The sequence below is a fragment of the Oryctolagus cuniculus genome, chromosome 6 (assembly GCF_051225735.1).
Source record: "Oryctolagus cuniculus isolate XC-2025 breed Fujian yellow rabbit chromosome 6, ASM5122573v1, whole genome shotgun sequence".
Lineage (NCBI taxonomy): Eukaryota > Metazoa > Chordata > Mammalia > Lagomorpha > Leporidae > Oryctolagus > Oryctolagus cuniculus.
This window is the reverse complement of record NC_142872.1, coordinates 133076700-133097972: the sequence shown is the minus strand read 5'-3', so window position 1 is coordinate 133097972 and position 21273 is coordinate 133076700. Positions and strand designations below refer to the sequence as shown.

Below are 21273 nucleotides of genomic sequence, written 5' to 3'. Positions count from 1 at the left end.
AAGAAATGAATTTTGTGAAATTTCATCTTCTCTCCTTGTGCGACAGAATGACTGTCCAAGGGAGTATCTCTGCCATAATGCAGCATAAGCAGCTCCTCTGTGGCACACCAGGGATGTAGACGTGGGAGATGAATACTACTTTATATACACTACATGCTCCATTCAGTCTTCTACAGCGAAAAGCCCACTGTTCCGCAACATATTCATCTCCTCTACATTAAATCATTCTAGTCAACAAATCTTGATGCTGGCGCAGCTCATCATGGGACTATTCACTTCTGCTTCTAGTTGTCATGATTTCTAATCCATGCAGGACCTTAAGGAAATACTCCCTCATCTTATTAGACTTTTCTTATTTTTCAAAACAACTTCAGTTGAACACTTTACCTTAGGATGTTTTCATTTTCTTTCTTTCTTTTTTTTTTTTTTTTTTTTTTTTTTTTTTTTTTTTTTTTACTAAGAGGGATAATGTATTAAGTTGTTCATTAACAGTCAGGGCTATGCTGTATCAAGTCACCGTTTCCCATAGAGTCCGTTTCACTTCAGGAGGTTTCCTTTTTGGTGTTCAGTCAGTTGTCATTTTCTGTTATGACGTGGCTATGCACCGGATACAAAAAAAATCACTCAGGAAAATGTAAGGACTATTAAAACCTAAGTCATACCCATTCTCAACTTATTCTCTTTGCATAAGTCATCAAACATATTTTCATATCCTAGGATGCCTGAGATAATGAGAACAAAATCAGGAGTAAAGCAGAGCAAGAAGGATGTGAGAGAGCATGTGTGTACACACACACACACACTCATACTCACACATTTTATTTTAGTTGGATAGGAAAGAAAGTAGGTACCTGGCTGATTTTCTTGTGTTCTTATCTAAATGAGATAAAAAAAAAAAAAACAAAAAAAACAAAAAACTAAACCTCTGTAAACATGAGCCATGGATATTTTGGTCATTAGGGTTACTAATATTTTAGCTTGAGATTAATACTGAACCTGCTCATCAATCACATACTTAGTGAAGATTGAGGCCCTTTTCTATCTCAAGTTCTATTAATTCTTTTGTTCCAGTTGTGGAAATTCAAAGATGGCTAAGACCTCACAATTTATTATGGGAGTCAGATAAGGAAAAAGATAATTAAAATACAACAAATAAATATCATGAGGGGGTTGATTTGATGCTCTTTGTGGTTGTAATTGGAATTAATATTAAAGAATGAGAAGTAGGTTAGCAGTTACTAAAACTGGAGCGGATCTTCTAAGAAATGTATGCAAATAAAAGGAGGCCTTGCGGTGAGGGGCAAATTATCGGGTAGGGTTGGAGAACTACGTGTGTGAGAGGCAAAGAACAAAAAAGGGAGGGAAGGAGGTAGAAAGTAGATAGTGGACAAGGACAAGACTTCAAAGGCGTTGTGACATCGATAACAAAGTTTGATCTTATTCTTTGAGTGGTTGTGGGAATATCTGAGGGATTTTAGCCGAGGTAGAGAGATATTGAGTTGCATGTTTTGAACGAGCCACATGGAACATGGATCTTGAGGGGAAGAAGAAGCATTGAGACCAGTTGTTGTAAGACCTTTGTAATCAATCAGAGAAGGGTTGCCATGAATGCAAGTCTGACTTCCACGTCTTTATTAAACGGGTCCTTGAAATGTGTCTTTATTCACGGAGCCTAACATACAGCATCAGTGATGTACATACAAGTGAAGGTCAGGATAAATCATTGCAGACTTTATTCTGTTTTTCTTTTAAGATATATTTTTATGTATTTGAAAGGCAGAGTTACAGAGATAAAGAGAGACAGAAGGAAGTCTTCCATCCACTGCTTCCCTCCCCAAATGGCCGCAGCAGCCAGGGCTGGTCCAGGCCGAAGTCGAGTGCCAGGAGCTTCTTCCAGGTCTCCCACGTGGGTGCAGGGGCCCAAGCACTTGGGACATCTTCCACTGCTTTTCTAGGTTCATTGGCAGGGAGCTGGATCAGAAATGGAGCAGCTAGAAATCAAACTGGTGTCCATAAGGGGTGCCGGTGTCGCAGGCAGTGGCTTTACCTGCTGCGCCACAATGGCAGCTCCCGGACTTTATCCTAATACTAACATACATCTGAATATACATTTAGAAATGTGTGAGGCAACCCCTAGACTTGTGAAAAATGATGATATATTCATAAAATAGCTTCCAAATGCTGTTGGTAAAGAATATGCATTGGCTTAGGAAAATGATCATATAATTATGTATGAAAATAACTTGTAAAGAAATATGTAAAGTATAATTCTATTTCAGTTTGTATTTATGAGAAGAAATTTTTTAACAATTATTTTTAAATATTTATTCATTTGAAAGGTAGAGTTACAGAGAGAGAGAGAGGGAGCGAAGGAGAAACACACAGTGAGAAATTTTCTGTCTGCTGATTCACTACCTAATAGCCACAAGAGCCAGCGTGGGCCCAGATTGATCCAGGAGCCAGGAACTCCTTCTGGGTCTCCCGTGTGGGTGTAGGGCCCAAGGACTTGGGCCATCTTCTGCTGCTATCTCAGGCCCATTAGCAAGGAGTTGGTTTGGAAATAGAACATTTGGATCTTGAACCAGTGCCCACATGGGTTGTGAGCATTGCAGGTGGTGGCTTTACCTGCTATGCCAAAATGCTGGCCCCAAGAGAAATTATTTTAAAGAACACAAATTTTCCTTACTTATTATATCTAAAGAGAGAGGATATAGAGCTGTAGGCAAGAGTTTAATGCATGTGTGAATGTATTTAGCTCTTATATGTATGCTTAAAAGAAATAATGTTTTATATTTGGACTGGAAAAAACACAAAACTGAGTAAAAGTCTGTAATTTTAAGAGTAGTTATACTTCAGGGGCTGGTACTGTGGCATAGTGGGTAAAGCTGCTGCCTGCAGTGCTGGCATCCCATATGGTTGCTGGTTCTTATCCTGGCTGCTCTACTTCTGATCCAGCTCTCTGCTATAGCCTGGGAGAGCAGTAGAGATGGCCCAAGTCCATGGGCCTCTGCACCTGTGTGGGAGACCTGGAGGAAACTCCTGGCTCCTGGCTTCGGATCAGTGCAGCTCCAGCCATTGCTGCCATCTGGGGAGTGAACCAATGGATAGAAGACCTCTCTCTCTGCCTCTCCTTCTCTCTCTGTGTAACTCTGACTTTCAAATAAGTAAATAAATCTTTAAAAAAGTAATTACACTTGAGATATGAGTTGATTTTTACTTCCTTATTTACACTAATCTTTATAAATTTTTTTATTATTTTTATTTTTCTCTTTTTTAAGTTGACAAATAATGTTTATATTTATGGGATATAATGTGATGTTTTTAATCTGTGTATACACTATGGAAAGATTAGGCCAAGCTAATTAAAATATCCAAATATCTCAACAATTTGTCATTTCTTTGCAATGAGGATATTAAACATCTATTCTTCACAGCCATTTTGAAGAACACAATACTTTTAAGATTTTATTTATTTAATTGAGAGGTAGAGTTACAGACAGTCAAAGTGAGAGACAGAGAGAAAGGTTTTCCATCTTCTGGTTCATTCAGCAAATGACCACAATGGCCAGAGCTGGGCTGATCTGAAGCCAGGAGCCAGGAGCTTCTTCTGGGTCTCCCATGTGGGTGCAGAGGCCCAAGTACTTGGGCCATCTTTTGCTGCTTTCCTAGGCCATAGAAGAGAGCTGGATTGTAAGTGGAACAGCCGGGACTTGAAGTGGCACCCAGGCACTACATTTGGCAGCCTTACCCACCACGCCACAGTACCAGCCTCCACGACACATTATTAACTAAGTGCAGTCAGCACGCAGTGCCATAGGTTACTAACACATACTCCTGCAGGCTGAGACTTTGAAACCTTTTATCAACATCTTCCTTTTCTCATTCTTGCCTCCTCCATCACTGCCTCCATACCTTTGGTAATCATCTTTCTACTTTCTGTTTCTAGGATATTGACTTAAAATCGCACGTGTGAGAGAGATTATACAGAGTTTGTCTTTGTTTGCCTGGTTTCTTTCACTTAGCACAGTGTCCTCCAGTTCCAGCCACGCTATTGTGAATGAAAGAATTTATGTATGTGATCGTGTAATATCCCATTGTGCATGTCTACCATGTTTTCTTTATCCATTCATTCTCGATGGGCCCTTCTGAGGCTTCCATATCTTGACTATTGGGATGAGTGCTGAAATCGATGTGAAAATACAGATATCTTTAACATACTGATTTTAGGGAGTCCTTATCCACTATTGATGGGAATGTAAATTAGTACACGTATTTTGAAAACTAGCGTCAAGGTGCCTCAAAACACTATAATAGAATTACCCTGTGATCTGGCAATCCCACTTCTGGGATCTTTGCTTTTCTCGTTTTGCTTTTCTTTACTTTTCAAACCTATAAATACGCATTCATATTGCCTTGGTCATATAAAGAAACAATTGTAAGTACGAGGCTTAGTCTGCAATGCTCAGATGAAAGGATTAAAGAACAAGCTATGTATCCTGCACATAACAGTCACCCTGTAATTGTGCTGAATTACCTACAAAACACTCAGTTTAAAGCCACTGTGTCTTGGTAGGTCTGTTCCTCATAGTGAACTTACAGCTCCCACAGGGACAATGGCACTGATGTGTTGAAGAAAGGAGAAGGGAGGACATCAGCAATAGACTTGGCATTGCTCTTGCCTGGGCCCTTTGGGCCGAACTCACCCAGCCCCGTAGGGGAAAGAGAGTTTAGACGAGCAGCCCTGCAGCCACTTCATTTGGAATTGTTCATCTTATTCCCCTGACTCTGATTCTGTGTTCACCACACTAGCAGCTTTCTGTTTATAATTTGGCTTTCTGTGAAATTCTCTCTAAGGAGACAATCAGACTTGGCCCACACAATTCCTACTTTGACTTTCAATGGAGACCTGACAAAAAGTCTCTCATAGTTTTTATGTCTCTAAGAGTCTGTGGACCTCTAAAAAGAGTGATCAAATTAAAATTTCAGACCAGTCCTGGAAGGTGGTGGATCCATCTAAACACCCTTTTCCAGGACTTGCATTGGTGGCCTGGGTGTCCTCTCACTTTTCCCAGGGGGAAACCCATCTCCATGTAGACTGGCTGCAGCCTTCATATACAAAATCAGTATACAATATTAATGCCCAGAACACAGATTTATTATAAGGATGAAATAAAATAACACCTGAATGTCAGTTAGCAGAGTGCCTGGCACAGAGCAAGTTCTCAATCAATAAGATTTATTACTTGTATTTCTGTTAATAATGTTTATCACTTCATCAGTAGTAGATATTAATGGAGTTACATGCTAAAGTGATGCTTTAAAGGCATTTTTGTTTAGATATCAATACTTATTATAATAAAATAAGCCCATGTTCTTTTTGGGGTACTTGCATTATCAGAGAATCGTGAGTTTGAGCATGTACAGTGAAAAAAAATACCAGGTGAACATGTCATAGAGAAATTTGTCTGTATGTCATTTAGTGTTTCTTTCTGCTTCCCTCTGTGTGTGTCTCCCTCCCTCCACCCTTTCTCTCCACCACCTCCACCCCCATTCTTTTCTTCTTTTTTTTTGACTTTTGGTTCAGAGTGGTTTGTTGGAACAACTAAGTTCAAAGAAGATAGAAAATGATGAAAACAGCAAACATTCAACAACTCAGTCTTCTGGGTTCTGTTATTCTGTCGAGTGGCTGATCTTTTATTATTTTTTTTTTAACTTCAGGTTATATTTAAAGGGTCACACTGGGACAGCAGGAAAACAGAGCAGCCTGATCTTACATGGTGCTGATTTCAGCACTAAAGATGCTGATAATGACAACTGTATGTGCAAATGTGCCCTCATGCTTACAGGAGGTAAGTCCTATGGGGCTGTTCTCTAAGTTTTGTTTCATCGGTTTGAGGCTTGAGGTTTCTTATCTTTGAGGAAGGGGTATGATCTACTGGTCGGAATACTTAAGAGCAAGTCCCCAGAGATCACATTGTCCTGCCCACTAATTTCCCCTCTGCTCTTGTGCAAGCCGTTGCTAGCATAGAGAACTGCCTGTTCTTCAAGCATGTATAATGGGTTATGCTAAGCTTGGATCAGAATACATTCTTTAGCCTCCTGAAAAGCCAGCTATTCTATCTTATAAATCATCATCATCATATCCAAACCAGGATGAACAACAATTTGGGAATTCAGCACACACTGCAATTGCTTGTTACAAAATGCTTTGCAATCATTAAGTAGGGTTTGTTGATCATTTTTAAAAATGTAATAAGAAAAATAAAGCTACTTGCACATTCATCTGCTTAGATGCTCTTTCTCTCTCATTCTCTCACAAAATATGATATTGCTGCTAAAATTGTTACATACTATGAAATGTCATTGCACATCTTTATGTTACTTGACTCCAGATCAACTCTATGAGAAAAGCAGTTAGAGCAACTATAATCTCTGCTTTATAAATAAGGAAAATGAAAGACAGGCAATGTTCATCATTTCATCCCTAACATATAATGCAGCCGGCGCCGCGGCTCACTAAGCTAATCCTCCGCCTTGCGGCACCTGCACACTGGGTTCTAGTCCCGGTCGGGGAGCCGGATTCTGTCCCGGTTGCCCCTCTTCCAGGCCAGCTCTCTGCTGTGGCCAGGGAGTGCAGTGGAGGATGGCCCAAGTCCTTGGGCCCTGCACCCCATGGGAGACCAGGATAAGTACCTGGCTCCTGCCATCGGATCAGCGCGGTGCGCCGGCCACAGCGTGCTGGCCATGGCGGCCATTGGAGGGTGAACCAACAGCAAAGGAAGACCTTTCTCTTTCTCTCTCTCTCTCACTGTCCACTCTGTCAAACAACAACAACAACAAAACATATAATGCAGCAGATGTGACACATGGAAAATCAGTAGAAAATATGGTGCCTGAATGAATGAATAGCCATCTTGAACACTGGAAATCACCTTTGAATTTTGAATGAAACTAATCATTAGGTTGACTTTTTTTTTTTTATCCATCAACAGAGCATGCAAAATGACGGAGGGAAGGATGTAGAAACCTTTTTCTCTTCCTCCCTATCCACAGCCCCTCCACTTCAGCTAAAACCAATTCCCAGCCCATTGCCTATCATCTCCACACTTATATTCACAGCACTTCAGTGTGACACCAGCCTCATTATTGTCCAAGATAACTTGTGATTCTGTCTCCACCATATCCTTCAACATTGAACATACCACATTCAGCCTCATCAAACATATAAAACTCTCTTTTATGTAATTGTATGATACTCTCCTGCCTACTCCAACAGTTTTGACAAGTCCAGGTTCCTTTTAAAAAATGATAATTCAGGCCAGCGCCACGGCTCACTAGGCTAATCCTCCGCCTAGCGGCGCCGGCACACCAGGTTCTAGTCCCGGTCGGGGTGCCGGATTCTGTCCCGGTTGCCCCTCTTCCAGGCCAGCTCTCTGCTGTGGCCAGGGAGGGCAGTGGAGGATGGCCCAAGTGCTTGGGCCCTGCACCCCATGGCAGACCAGGAAAAGCACCTGGCTCCTGGCTCCTGCCATCGGATCAGCGCGGTGCGCCGGCCACAGTGCGCTGGCCGCGGCGGCCATTGGAGGGTGAACCAATGGCAAAGGAAGACCTTTCTCTCTGTCTCTCTCTCTCACTGTCCACTCTGCCTGTCAAAAAAAAAAATGATATTCATAGGTTATGACTTGAGTATTTTTTTCTGAAAGAAAATTTTTCATTTCATTACTCCCCTAAGCCCATACGTGAAATTGTCAGTAGCTTTATACAAAGACAAAATAATTTTGATTTTCTAGTTTCCTGACCATTTTAATGTTTAAATACACTTAATTTCTTCCATGTTTATTTTTACAGATAATTTTTCATACCAAATAAATACAGTACATGAAAGACCAACAGCAAAATCTTTCAAATATGTCTTTAGAAGAGCGTTCCAATATGTTCCTATTCCTGTCATAATAATGAAAATATGGAATGAAACAAAGAGGAGACTGCACCTCTTAGTTGTTCAAAAAACTTCATTGCTCAGATTTATGATTTTTTTTTTGCCCCAGGTGATTGAACTTTGTCATGTTCTTTCATCCATAATCATTCTTGGACCTGCTTCTTACTCACCAATAAACACATATGTTTGGGAGAGCAAATTTCCACTTATTGCTTGGGTTGAAACAGTCTAAGTAAATGTGTTTTTGTAATAAACGCCATCCCCCTATCAAATATCCTTTTAAAAGAATCCAGGTCTTGCAAAGTCATTCACTCACAGAGCTGAAATGTGGGATTTAGATAGCTAAGAACTGGAGAACATAAGGATGGATGTCAGTGACAGTCCAAGTAACTGGAGTATTGCCTGGAACTTAGGTCTGACTTAGCTGTCCCCAACACCACTATTTATTCACTGTCAGATTTTTCCTTAGAACTGTTTTCTTTGTCTAATGATTTTTCCTTCCTTCCTTCCTTCCTTTTTTTTTTTCCTTTTAATTTGGATCTGAGCATGTTGCCTGTTTAGAGTCTCTTCAACAGTGAGAGACTTCATTCTCTTTGGAACTAATAAGTCTTCCTGTTCATCATTATCAAAGATTTCTTCTATCTTGTTTATATATTTTCCTTTGTTTCTTCTAAAAGGAATTAAGGGTACAATAAGATTTATTGTCTGCTAACTGTCTTAGATAATTTTCTTTCAGTACATGGAGGTATTTGAGTTGGAGAGTGTGGTTTCCTTGTTATCCTTATCTGTTCAAGACTGAACCACAGGAGATAGGCTTAATTGAAAGCAGAAGGTATTATAGCTAGACACACGGTAGAACATTTTGATCTTTTTTCCTTCTTTCCTTACATACAAATTCATTAACTTCCTTCTATCAATTTATCCTATTTTTAGGGCGTATCTATTAAGGGATTCTACAGTTAAAAGAGATGAGTGAAATAGAATAAGCTCATATCTATAGAGAGAGATACAAAAAATAAAAAATAAATAAAACAGTTTTATACTATAATAAGTTCTGTGGACAAAACAGAGCATGTGCCAGAATTATTAGAAGAAGGGGCTGGAGATATCAGGAAGAATATCTGGTCAAGATATTCTTGTCAAGTGTCACAAGCTGAAATGAGTTCTGGAGGACTTTTGGTTATGGATACCATCAGGAAGAGACCAGAAATCATTTATTCAAAAGAGTTTATACATGTTACTGTAGCTATGGGTCTAAGAAAAATAGCCTCTGAATGTGGCAGATACTAGAAGAAATCAAGCAAATTGTTTTTCAGGGCATAGGTGATAATTCATATTACTCATCATTACTGAATAGAAAAAATGCATCATAGGCTGAGAAAGCATCATACAGTTGCATGCATACAGTTGCAGTACTAGAGTTATGATGTTGTATATACTTTCTAGAAATGCATTTATTCCTAGCTTCTCAGAAAGCTGGACATTCTCTCAGCCTATTTAAATATTGTATTTTATGTTTCAATACACATCTCTAATTGGACTAGAACATGTAATTCAGGATCAAAATTGTCTCATGTATTTTTGATGTAAATGACTTTTAATTAACCATTGAATAGAGGTGTCTTGTCTGCAACGATTTGTAAACCACAAAAATCTTTGCTGGGTGATTGCCAATGGCCTTAGGAAGATCTGTAAGTTATCGCCTTCTATTTTCCACTTTAAAAAGCTATATGACAAGTCTGTATGTGTGTGCAGTGGAAGGATACATGTAAGAACTGATTGTAGGAAATATTTTCTTGGTCTCCCTGGAGAGTTCCTTTTGTATATTCTTGAGCCCAGAAAAGAGATTGGTTTCATTAAAAAGTTAACAGTTTTATGTTCTGTTTAACTTAAGAAATGAAGATGTAATTGAAGTGCATGTTTTTGTTTGTATATATTTATCATATATAAAATAAATATGCAAAACCCCTATGACTTCATAATTAGGAAACTGAAAAATTTTATTACTAGATGGTCACATTCAAAGTGAAATTATGTTCAATTAAAACATGATCTTTGGTAGTAGGTGAGGATTCTTGAAAATAAGCATTTCTAAAAGTTTGTTTATGCTATAATTATTAAACTGTAAATATTAAATTTGTATTATGTAAGTATTAAATACTTACCGAAGGAATTATGTCTAAGACTGTTGTAAACTATAATTACTAAAGGTTGCCAACAACAAAAAACAAACAAACATGGCTGTTTTGCATTCCTTCTCTTACTTTACTTTTCATTCAATGCAACTGCCGCATTTAGCACATAATGTAAAAGTTATATAAAAATGTGACCTAACCTTCTGCAGAAGGAATCTGTTGCGGTAGAAACTCTGATCTCTTTTCCCACACATAAACCATGTCAGCTGACAGACAAGATTTTCTAAAGTTAACAAAGGATATTTCTTGGTGCAGTCCTAAATGGAGGATAAAGCCATAGACATAAATTTCTTAGTTTACCCTACAACTTACCAGATGCTAACAGTGGAGAACTGATAAATGCTTGCTTTGCCTTCTATAAAATCAGAAAGAAAGAAAGGAAGGAGGCAGAATGGAAGGAAAGAAACTAGCACTTTTTCAGCTGGTGAATGAAATTTAGGGACAAGATCTGTGTGAAACCTAATCACCTTATATTTCTATCAGCCCAGGTAGAGCGTGCTGAGCATTGCCATGTAACCGGCAATCCCTAGGTTTTTAAGGTAAAAATGTTGAGATTCACAGGGCTAATTGAAGGTTACCTGAAGAATTTGATTTTGTATTACTTGTATTTTAACCCAGTTTATATATTTAGTATATAATATGTAAGCCTATTCCACAGAGTGTGCATTTCTTGAATACAAGCAGTTTATGCTGTTCACCACTGTGTCTCTAATGCTTGCCACAGTGTACAGCACATACTATGTGCTTGGTAAATATTGGTTAGTTGAATGAATATGTTATCAGTAACAATGACAGGCCATTGTAATAATATCACAAATGATCTTGGTGAAAAAATATAAAAATAAATTAATGTGAATATGACTGCCACTGTTATATGAATTTATTTTTAAAAATGATATATTTATTTGCTAGGTATAGCCAACACAAAGAAAGAGAGAGAGAGAGAGATCTTCCATCTGCTGGTACACTCCCCAAATGGTTCCGATGGCCAGGTCTGGGCTAGGGTGAAACCAGGAGCCAGGAGCTTCATCTTGGTCTCCCATGTGGTCACAGAGGCCCAGTTGCTTTTGCCATGTTCTGCTGCTTTTGCAGATGCATTAGCAGGGAGCTGGATTGTAAGCGGAGCAGCCTGGGCTTGAACTGATGCCCATATGACATGTAGGCATCACAAGTAGTGTGCAACTCACTGTACCACCATGCCAACCCCATGAATTTAGATTTTAAAATAGGCATTTGTATGTACAAATATGGAACACAAGAATTGGAAATAACCTGTAAGAACAACTAAACAACAATCTGAGTTGATTTTCAAATAAAATTGAACTTCTCAAGTACAAAGTTTAGGATCCTGTTTTCTAGAGAATGTTTCATTTCTTAGAAAAAGAAGAATATGAGAAAATATCTTTTTAATAAAGTTTAGAAAAAGAGGCATCAGAATTACATACATCTATAGTACAATGCTACAGTCAAAAGTTAAGAATTGGCAGGAAATAAGAAATAACTAATTATTTTGGTTGTATTGTGTAACTAATAATATAGCAAATTCTTATTGAGTTCTTATCTAACAGAATTTTTTACATTGTTCTAAATTCTCAAAAATTGATATAAATGAAGCTTCCAAAAACCCTTTGAAATGGGGACCACAATAATTCCTTTGGCAAGAACTGAGGTACAGAAAATTAACTTGCCAGAAGTCACAGGATTAGTATCAGAAGTACAGTTTAAACACAGGTCCTCATCTTCCAGACTCCAATGCCTTATCTACTCTGTCCACTGCCTACGTTAAAAGAAACGGCATCCAAAGAGAATGATACAGCTCTCTTTACTTTTCACAGCATATTTTCATAATTAAGCATGGTTAAAAGGGAAGTGAGGTCCAGAGGAGAGGAGAGACAGTAAGAGAATACCTACACATTTTAGAAAAATTCAATGTTACTAGCCAGGATAAACAACTTTTCATCTTTGGAGCAAGAAGAAGAGAAAGGAAAAAAAAAAGTCTAGTCCTTGGCTTGAAGGGGATAGAGTTCAAGATGACAGAAGGAATGCAGGCCTCTAGCAAGGTCCTTCACCTCCCACACACAAGAGCCACACAGCTGTTCCTCCAGGCTAGCTACAGTAGAGCCAACTTTGCACACATAAACTCACCAACTGATTTCTTTATTACAAACCCCTGATAACGATGCCACTAGTAATTTAGTCCAGTCTCACCGTCAGGTCGTGAAGAAAGAAAAACCTGTTTTTTTCTGTACCAACTCTTTCCAGGATGCCCGCATTGAACTTTCATGAAAGAAGTCAATAGAAACAGATATATCTTTATTTTGCTGTACTTTTTACCTTAAGAAAGACATGTTGAGAGAAATTTTGTTTAGGATCAGAAGAATTTGAGAGTTAGGTTTCCTGACTTTCAAATAAATTTGAACTTCCTGAGTACAAAGTTTAGAATCAAATTCTCATTTTCTGGGCAAAGTTTCATTTACTAGTGATAAAATGTGAATTTTCTGCTTCAAAGATAAAAGACTGAAATATATTTTAAAGTCCTGGGAAGCCTGGGATAGTTATTGCAAAACCAAATTTTAATGAGTTAAGTGTAAATGAATTAGAAACATTCATCTCAGATTTCTTATTAAAATATACATGAGGTTACAGGTTATAAAGAAAAATGCTTGGCAAAGAAAGTCTCAGCAGTTGCCAACCTCAAAACATTTGAGACATTTTATCAGTTGTCTCAACAGCAGAGGGAAGCTGCTTTTTCCTGCTCTGCCTGCATCATCAAGTTCTTCTAAGCTGCAAGTGCCTCTCCTAAATTAGCTTCTTTAGCATATTTCTTATTTGTCATTCCCAGGCAAAGACAGCACAGAGTACAAAGTTAATATTTCCCCAGGATTGCAAAGTATGTATAATTGACCTATTTGCTATAGCGTCAAAAAAGGGAGCTGCAAGCCAGGTGTACTCCTCCATACATTCACACAAAATGTCCTTATCTCAAGCAAGCTTTTCTGTGTTTTTAGTAGCAATGAATGCATATGATTACCTATAAATGTTGACAAGCACATGTGAGTAACCAGGTGGTCTGCTACACTTTTACCTACTTAATATTAATAAGCCTGAAATCACTTCTTTCCAGAATTTTTGCTTAAAAGATGTGATTGTGTCTAATTTCTTCAAAGAAAGGTAAAATGTGAGCAGGTTATTTGAAATATTTGACACTAATAAAAATCCCTTGTTTATTGTTCAGTTTGTTTGAATGCCTGTGTCAGAGAAAACAGGTCATGTTACTTCTGCCACCTTAAAGTTGGAAAAGAAATTATTATAAGATAATATTAACTTTTATTTCACCTTCTACCATTTATTTCATCATCTTTGTTATCATCAATTGGTCTCCTATAAGTCACATTGTGCATGATCCATTGGTTTTGACATAAAGAGGTAACTGAGCATTTCAAATTTTTTGATGCTTCATGAAGTTAAACAGAACATTGAAGCAAAATCCATATTAGATATTTAAATATGATGTTTTTGTAATGTAAACATTGTACAACTGCACTTATCTGAATCCAAATTATTCTCATTGTTCTCTAATAAACTCCACTGAGCAAATAAGAAAATATATTGGCACTGATGACCTTATCATCATTATAAATCTTTATGGTGCCCCACAAGATCTAGACTCTTTTATTCCTATCCTAAATTTACTTCCCTACTTCCTGGATAACTTACTCCAAGCATTTGGTTGGGATTTGACAGGTGTTATTGGTCAGTGCATTATCTTATTTGATCCTTAAAATTGTGCTGCGAAGATGATTAATCAGACATCAAAGCCACATATTATGCATGAGGCCTTGGAAAGGTCCCTTAAACTCTCCTTGCATTAATGTCTTTTTTATGTCTTTACTTATGTGACCATTGGGTGTACAATGAGAGAATGCATATAAATATCTTCATCTCCACAGAGCCACTGACACTTATTAACTCTTCAATAAATAAAAAATATTATTGTTCTCATTGCTCAGGGTCTCTTGGCTCTTTGGTGAAGTCAACATAAAAATCTAGATTTTCTTACCTCTGTTCTGGTGTTCTCCTGACTCTTCATGGCCCACGAGAAAATGTACAATCAATGCTTTGTCTTCTACCTCCTGTTTATTCATCAAGCCCTGTATTCACCAACCCCTCACTCCCTGCCACTCCAGCCAGCCAAGCTGCTGGTAGACACTGTCTCCTGCTCTTCCAGGAACAGGCCGTGTTTAGAGGAGCTTCCTGCCAGGCAAGCCCATATCTATCCTTCCAGATACAACTCAGGTGGTAAAGGAGTTGACTTTGCAGTTCTCTTTGTGGGCAGTTGGGGCCTTCTACCTCTTTATTTCCACAAGAGTGCCATCATTTCTTTGTTTAATGCCACTCGTTTGAGTTTTAACTGTTTGCCCCTCTCCCATAAGAAAGTGCACACATTCTGAAGGTAAGGATTTTGCTTTGCTCACTTCTGTCCCCATTCCTGTCCATTGGTTGACATTTGTTGAGTTGAACCTCGATTCGATTTTCTCCCCTTCATCATGCTGCCACATATGGTCAGGATGGCCTTGGCAGACCATTGAATTGAGGGCTCTACTTCATGTTTGACTAAACATTTAACCTGGCAGATCTGGTTCCCCTGGCTTAAATATTGGTTTCCAAGAGAATGTTTTACTTATTCACCTGATGATGGACAAATAGTCTGGCTAAATTATAAATGTTTCCACAAACATTGTTCATCTTTCTCCCAATACTGCCTATTTCTCCACCTTCCTAACCCACAAGTCTCCCCTTGTTCATTTTGTCCACCAGCTACTCTGATGTTCTGTTAGTTCCTGAACTCACCAAGCTCCTTTTCTTCCTCCTAGAATTTGTGCATGCTCTGCTTAGAAGCATTTCCCATTTTCATGGGGCTCCTGCCCCACCTCTTCAGCTCTGGTCTAATATTGCCCTTCATGGCTGTGCAAAGTTATTCTCCTTCATAGATGCCCAATTCTTTGCTTCATGAAACTTTTGGTCACAATATGCAGTTGTTTATTTATTTGCTTCTGTGTGTCTGTTTACCACAAGAGAAGTAAGTTCTGTATCTGTCTTGTCAAGGATTGTGTAGCAAAATATCACAATAATAAAATGCATGAATAAAGAAAAAGTCAATACTGTAAGCACAAAGTTTATATATTGGGGTGTCTATTAAATATAGCTGTAAACTAAACAGCTTCAGACAACAGAGACTTCCATAAGGAGAACCAGTCAGTTATTAGTCAGTAAGCCGATAGTCACTTGCCAACCATTTGTTAAGAAATCTGTTAGGTGTAGTGTAAGTATGAGAGATAGGCCAGTACAAATCATGGCTTTCCATTGCTGTTAGGGTAATGCACGAAAGATTGGATGATGCGCTCTTCAGGTTCTTGCAGCTTCAGGAGCTGACTGTGACCCAGCTGTAAGCTCTGCTTCAGTGTCTCCAGAATGCCAGTCTCCTCAGCACAGACATTGTTCCATTGTACTCATCAGAAAAGATTCACGAGATCAATCTATTAGATTCTCTCACAGGTCCTAAGTATTTCTTACACTCTTCTGGAGCTCTCCAAGATCTCCCAAAGGCCATTTTCTTTAGCCTGTGCCCTTTATTGCCAGGCTGTTTTTGCCTTTCCTCAATCTTCCAAGACTGTTTGACTTTCTGGAAACCAAATAAACAAAAACAAAAACATTTTCAGCATCAGTAACTGAATGTAGCTTGAAAGATCACCCTACACATTGTTACTCTCAACAATAGAGTAAGTGTATTTACCTCAGAGACCATGGGGGAAATTGGAAAGACCTTAAAATGTTCACTAATGTGACAGAAAAATAGCTCAAGCAGGACACAGAAAAAGAGGAGAAAAACTAAAACAATGAAACAATCAAGTTGAATTTTGCTTTGGAGTTTTATTTTAATCCTCCAAGAGAATCTTCTGGGCAATTTCCCTAAGGTTAGAATGCCTTTTGTAAAATATATAGCATATTTTTACTAGGTATACTGATAATAAAGAAATTACTATTGAGAAATAGAAAGGTGGAATTTTACAGTTCATACTTCCTTACTAAACAAGAAGCTTCTTGTCCCCTGTGTTTTGACTGCATTAACATTTTTGTTGTTTGCATACAGCTTTTAAAAATGGCATTGAATGCAACGTCTTAAAATTCACCAAGACATACCTTACTGCCACTCAGTATGAGCGGCTGATTAATGCAGCTTGATGCCTCTAGTGTGATTCTGTAAACACAACCCAGCCGAATTCATCTTCCAAAATTGAAAAATGAGAACTGACTTTTCTCCCTTTAACGTTCTTGAAAGTTTCTGCAAATGATGCTCATGTTTCAGTTAAACATCAGCTATATAGCTTTCTCTCTCTTTAGCTATTAGTCCCTTAAGTATAACTTTGTAATCAAAGAGAGGTCAGCTGTATCCAAATAAAAATATGCCAGAATGTCTCTGGCATAAATCTTTCCCTAAAGATTTCAGTAGTTTTACTTCAGAAGAGGGAGAAAAACACTATGCTCTATCTAAAAATCTAAGAACTTAATTCATTTAAAAAATAAAACTGAGTTATTCAATTATCTTTGCAGAGAGCTTTGGAAGCACAGGATTTCCATGTTATTCATCGAGTTGTTTATTTTTCTTTTTACTATGCTTAGAAAGAATTTGAACATAGACAAAATATTGCTACATAGAAACAATATGACATCTATTTAAAAAGTTAACTTATGTATTATTTCTTTGAAAAACATGAAGAATGAGAAATAGAGAGGGAGAGTTTCTCCATCTACTAATTCACTCCCCAATGCCCACAACAGCTGTGGGTGGGCCAGGCCAAACACAGGAACCCAAAACTCAACTTGAGTTTCCCATATGGACGGTAGGGAACCAAATACCTGAGCCATTACCTATTGCCTTCCAGGGTATGCATTAGCAGGAAGCTGAATCAGAAGCAGAGGCAGAACTCCAACCCAGGCACTCCAATATGGGAAGTGGGCATCAGAGAGTGGCATCTTAACCACTACATCAAATGTCTGCTCCATTATATGGCCACTATTGATGAATACTTCTCATATTGTTATAAATGGCAGAGAGGGTATATTTATTCAAATTCAATTTGAATAGCATAGTCATTGAACAGTATCCAGCTAGTTTTAGAAGCAGCTTAAGCCAGTCCTTTGACAAAATTATAAAGCAGATAGAGTACATCTCTTTTTTATCTATTTAAATGTGTTGTCTAAGCTTCTGAAATTCTTACCAATAACTGACTTAAGGTGGAATGTCTCTTTTGAGTATCTGCATTATATTTGTCCTATTGTAAATCCACGTCTGACTTAAACCATGATTACAATGGGAAGTGAATCCCAAGGGTCACACTGAATACTGCTTTTCATAAGAGCATCTCTCTCTTTGATTGTTCACACACATTCAAAATCGAGTGTAATCTGAAACAATCTCATGTATTTACTGAGTACCTTCTATTTGCAAATAAACACAAGTTTGAACAAGTTCCCCACACGTTAATGGCACTAATTTCCAAATGTTTGATTCACTTGTAATCATTTCTTCTCCTTCTGTCGTTATTTACTAATTTTTCAGGTTGGTGGTTTGACGCGTGTGGCCCGTCCAATCTAAATGGAATGTTCTACACGGCGGGACAAAACCACGGCAAACTGAATGGGATAAAGTGGCACTACTTCAAAGGGCCCAGTTACTCCTTACGTTCCACAACCATGATGATTCGGCCTTTGGACTTTTGAAAGCACATGGGTAGAAGCAACTGTAAAGGCAATGAAGCGATCTGGAGACCGAGACACTACCAGAGGAGAAAATGCTTGAAAACCCCCGAAGCAAACGATGTTGTCTCCCCTGCAGCAACAGGTGGTGGGTACGAGACGTCAGCGTGGTTCTTCACTGTGGATTTGGAGCCTTTTGAGTTCACGGAAGTCTCTGTGTGAGGTCACCACGTATGTATGGCCTGACTCAAGAGAATGCAATTCACTGTCATGCTTTCAAAGGGAAGACACTGTTCAGCTCACTGTGCTTCAAACTACTACTGGATCCTAATTTGGAACTATGGTAGCCAGATGGCAAACATGGTTTATTTCATATAAGGCCAAAAAAAAAAAAAAAAAAAAAAAAGAGTGAGAGAGAGAGAGAGAGAGAAGAAAAGAAAGGAAAATGAATGAAAAAAAGAATATACATGAAGAATAGAAACAGGTCTGCTTTGACTCTGGAAAAAATGTATTATACAAGGGAAATGGTGTTATAGCTATGCAAACCTACTAACATAAGTTTTACTGTTGCACAATTTTGATAAAAGTAAAAAAAATCACATTGTTTTCTGACTTAGTTAAATGTTAATGGGTTTCAAAAATCCAATTCCAATGTCACATTTCATGGTTGATGTAGGTTAACCCATTTTCAAATGTAAATTCCATATTTATAAGCCATAATGAATTGTAGTATATGGAGAAGACAATGGTGTGATGTAGAAACACTCCACTCTGTGATTGTTTTTTTTTTTTTGACACCATTTTCAGAAAAAAGTAGTCATAATCAAGTGTGAACATAAGAGGTAAACAATTTATTTCCCCATGCTACAGTTTTCATTTGTTTTTAAAAACTGACTGACTGATCTACAAATGTATTTATAGCCTGAGTAAAATTTAAAGAATGTGAAATGTATCACCAAGTTCTTAAAATAATATACATGCATCTAATATTTCTTTTGATATTACACAGACAAGCAGTATTTGGAATGTATTATGTTGAAGTAAAACCAAGTAAACTGGAGTTCATTTTACAGTATCTTCTTGCATGGGTATACATATGTGTAACTTCATTATTGTAAAAATGTTTTTAGTTTTTCCATCTTTCATTCTGTTATTTCACGCTAATTTAATTTTTTGCTAATTAATGGAAACATGGTTACCAGATTCACCCAGTTCTAGTTTCTATAAAAGATACACTTTAAACTATATATATATAAAATTGTACATAGCATGTTTATATCCGTGATAAACCTCATAGGTATTTAATCTGGAATATACAATGTTGTCCTTATTTGATACATATAAACACACAAGTGTTCAACAAATCCATTTACTTGGTGAAATAGGTTACTCTTCATATTTTTCTCCTTCAGACTTTCTTTCCTTAGACACTTTCTAATTTTTTAAAATTAATATTGGAGAAAATTGGCAAAATGCTTAATTTTATATCTAAGGGGAACATATACAAAAAAGGAAATAATAGTCAGCCAACTAGGAAAATTTTACTGCTAGCTGCTATAAATCTCTTAATGAAAATATTCCTATGGGATAATCTATTTTAAGTGAACTTTGGGGCACATTTTTGTGGCAACTTAAAGTTTCTACAATATTAAGAATTGCTCTCTGCCTCTAAGTGTTCAAGATTACAATAGTTAACAGTTTTTAATCAAAATATGAGTTACTATGAAATGAGAAAATTGAAATGGGTATTGGGTCTCCTTTCTTAGAAAAGGAAAGTTTTCTTCAAGGCAACAATACCAAAATTTCAGACTTAGTAACTTGATCTGTTATGCCTTAGTGGCTTTCCTCCGTTTGGGAGAATGCAGCTATTCATATTTTGAAGAACATGTCTCTTAAAGTTTACTGTCAAGTTGTTTTTATATTTATGTGTCTGTCTCCAACCCTTTTTGCCTTACAGGTGATGTTTGCAGGTCCTACAGAAGCTCCTTGATAGCGCTGTTAACCCTCTCCCTTTAAAACCTTCATGATTGCTTTAAGTAAAAGAAAATGAGTGTTTTGTTCTTTTGTGTTCCACACCTTTTTTTTAACCAGTCTTTGCATAAAGAATACTATTTCTTAATCCATATTACAAAAATGAAATAAAGTATGGGAAAAACAAGGCATTTACTGTTTTACCTGGATTTGAAAGTGAAATATTGTTTCCAATTATTTATAATAAAGCAACATGAAATGTTTTATATGACTCCATTATGTGCATTTTGTAATGCCTACGAGTTTGTGGAAATTTAGCATGTATATCCTTTGCATTTGCTTATTTCAGGATAAGATAATTAGGTATTAGAATTTTATCTTTAAATTTTTATTTCAATAAAGTCAGTGTGGTCTCTATGCACATTTCTTCATATCCATCACAGCATTATTTAATTTTAATAAAATTGAAAATAAATTTGTGCAACTTCATATGATTTTAAACATGTTTAAATGTGATCATTAAAAAATGCAGATGGAAAAAAAATCTCAATCTTTCAAAAATTTTCAGTCTGGGAGAGGATAAGAAAGCTTTGTCCATTAGAGAGGTAGGTTCAAGCAATGGGGCCGAGTCCCACATCCCTGTTATATGTTTGTTATTTTCTGGTACTCATTAAATGCTGTATAATCACATGATCATAGACAATAAATTCTGGCAACTCTGAACATGCAATAGGCACGAGTGAAGAACACTGGAGAGAAAACGGAGGATGCTAAAGGCGGTGCTTCTTGCTCTGCCTGCCTCCCATCCTATCAGTGGTCTTATCGGTTCATCCTGTCTGAGAACTTCCTTATCTTTGCGCTTGAGTCTCCTCCATGGCCATCACATAGATTCAAATGTCCAATAACTTGCATCTACCTAGAGGAATGGAGAAAATACCCTTTCCTCCACTTCTCTCTCTACCTACTCACTCTGTAGAACATGTTTCATTCCTGCTCAAAACCCTTCTGTTTTCTCACGACTGCCTGAACTTAACATAAATGCATCAGGTTACTCCCAGCCTGCATTACCAGAAAGCTCCATTTCACCAACACAGTACACAAGTCAAAAGGAAGAAAATGTGGTGAGCAATTGCCTCAGTGACTAAGGCAGCACTTTGGGAAACCCACCGTCCATAGCAGAGTGTCACGTTCAAGTCCCAGCTCTGCTTCCCATCCAGCTTTCAGCCGATGTGCGGCTGCGAATAGGGAGACTATGGTTCAAGTACTTGGGTCTTGCCACTCAGGTGGGAGACCTGGGTGAAATTTGGGCTCCTGGCTTCAGCTTGACTCCTGGCTCAGGAAATTGGGAAGAACCAGTAGATGGAAGATCTGTCTCTGCCTTTCAAGTGCAGTGAAAATAAATGCACACTT

General features: G+C 37.7%; 1 protein-coding gene across 3 annotated transcripts in view; it reads left to right on the top strand.

Annotated features, from left to right (window-relative positions):
* The window catches only part of ANGPT1 (angiopoietin 1), a 253157-nt gene extending 233030 nt beyond the window's left edge, over window positions 1–20127 (top strand). For all 3 annotated transcript variants that reach the window (XM_008255828.5, XM_008255827.5, XM_089335584.1), the window contains exons 8-9: window positions 5719–5849; window positions 17756–20127. In XM_008255828.5, coding sequence (XP_008254050.1) covers window positions 5719–5849; window positions 17756–17916 — 292 coding nt within the window. In that variant the 3' untranslated portion in view covers window positions 17917–20127. The remainder of the gene's footprint in view (window positions 1–5718; window positions 5850–17755) is intronic.
* The last annotated feature ends 1146 nt before the right edge of the window (window positions 20128–21273 follow it).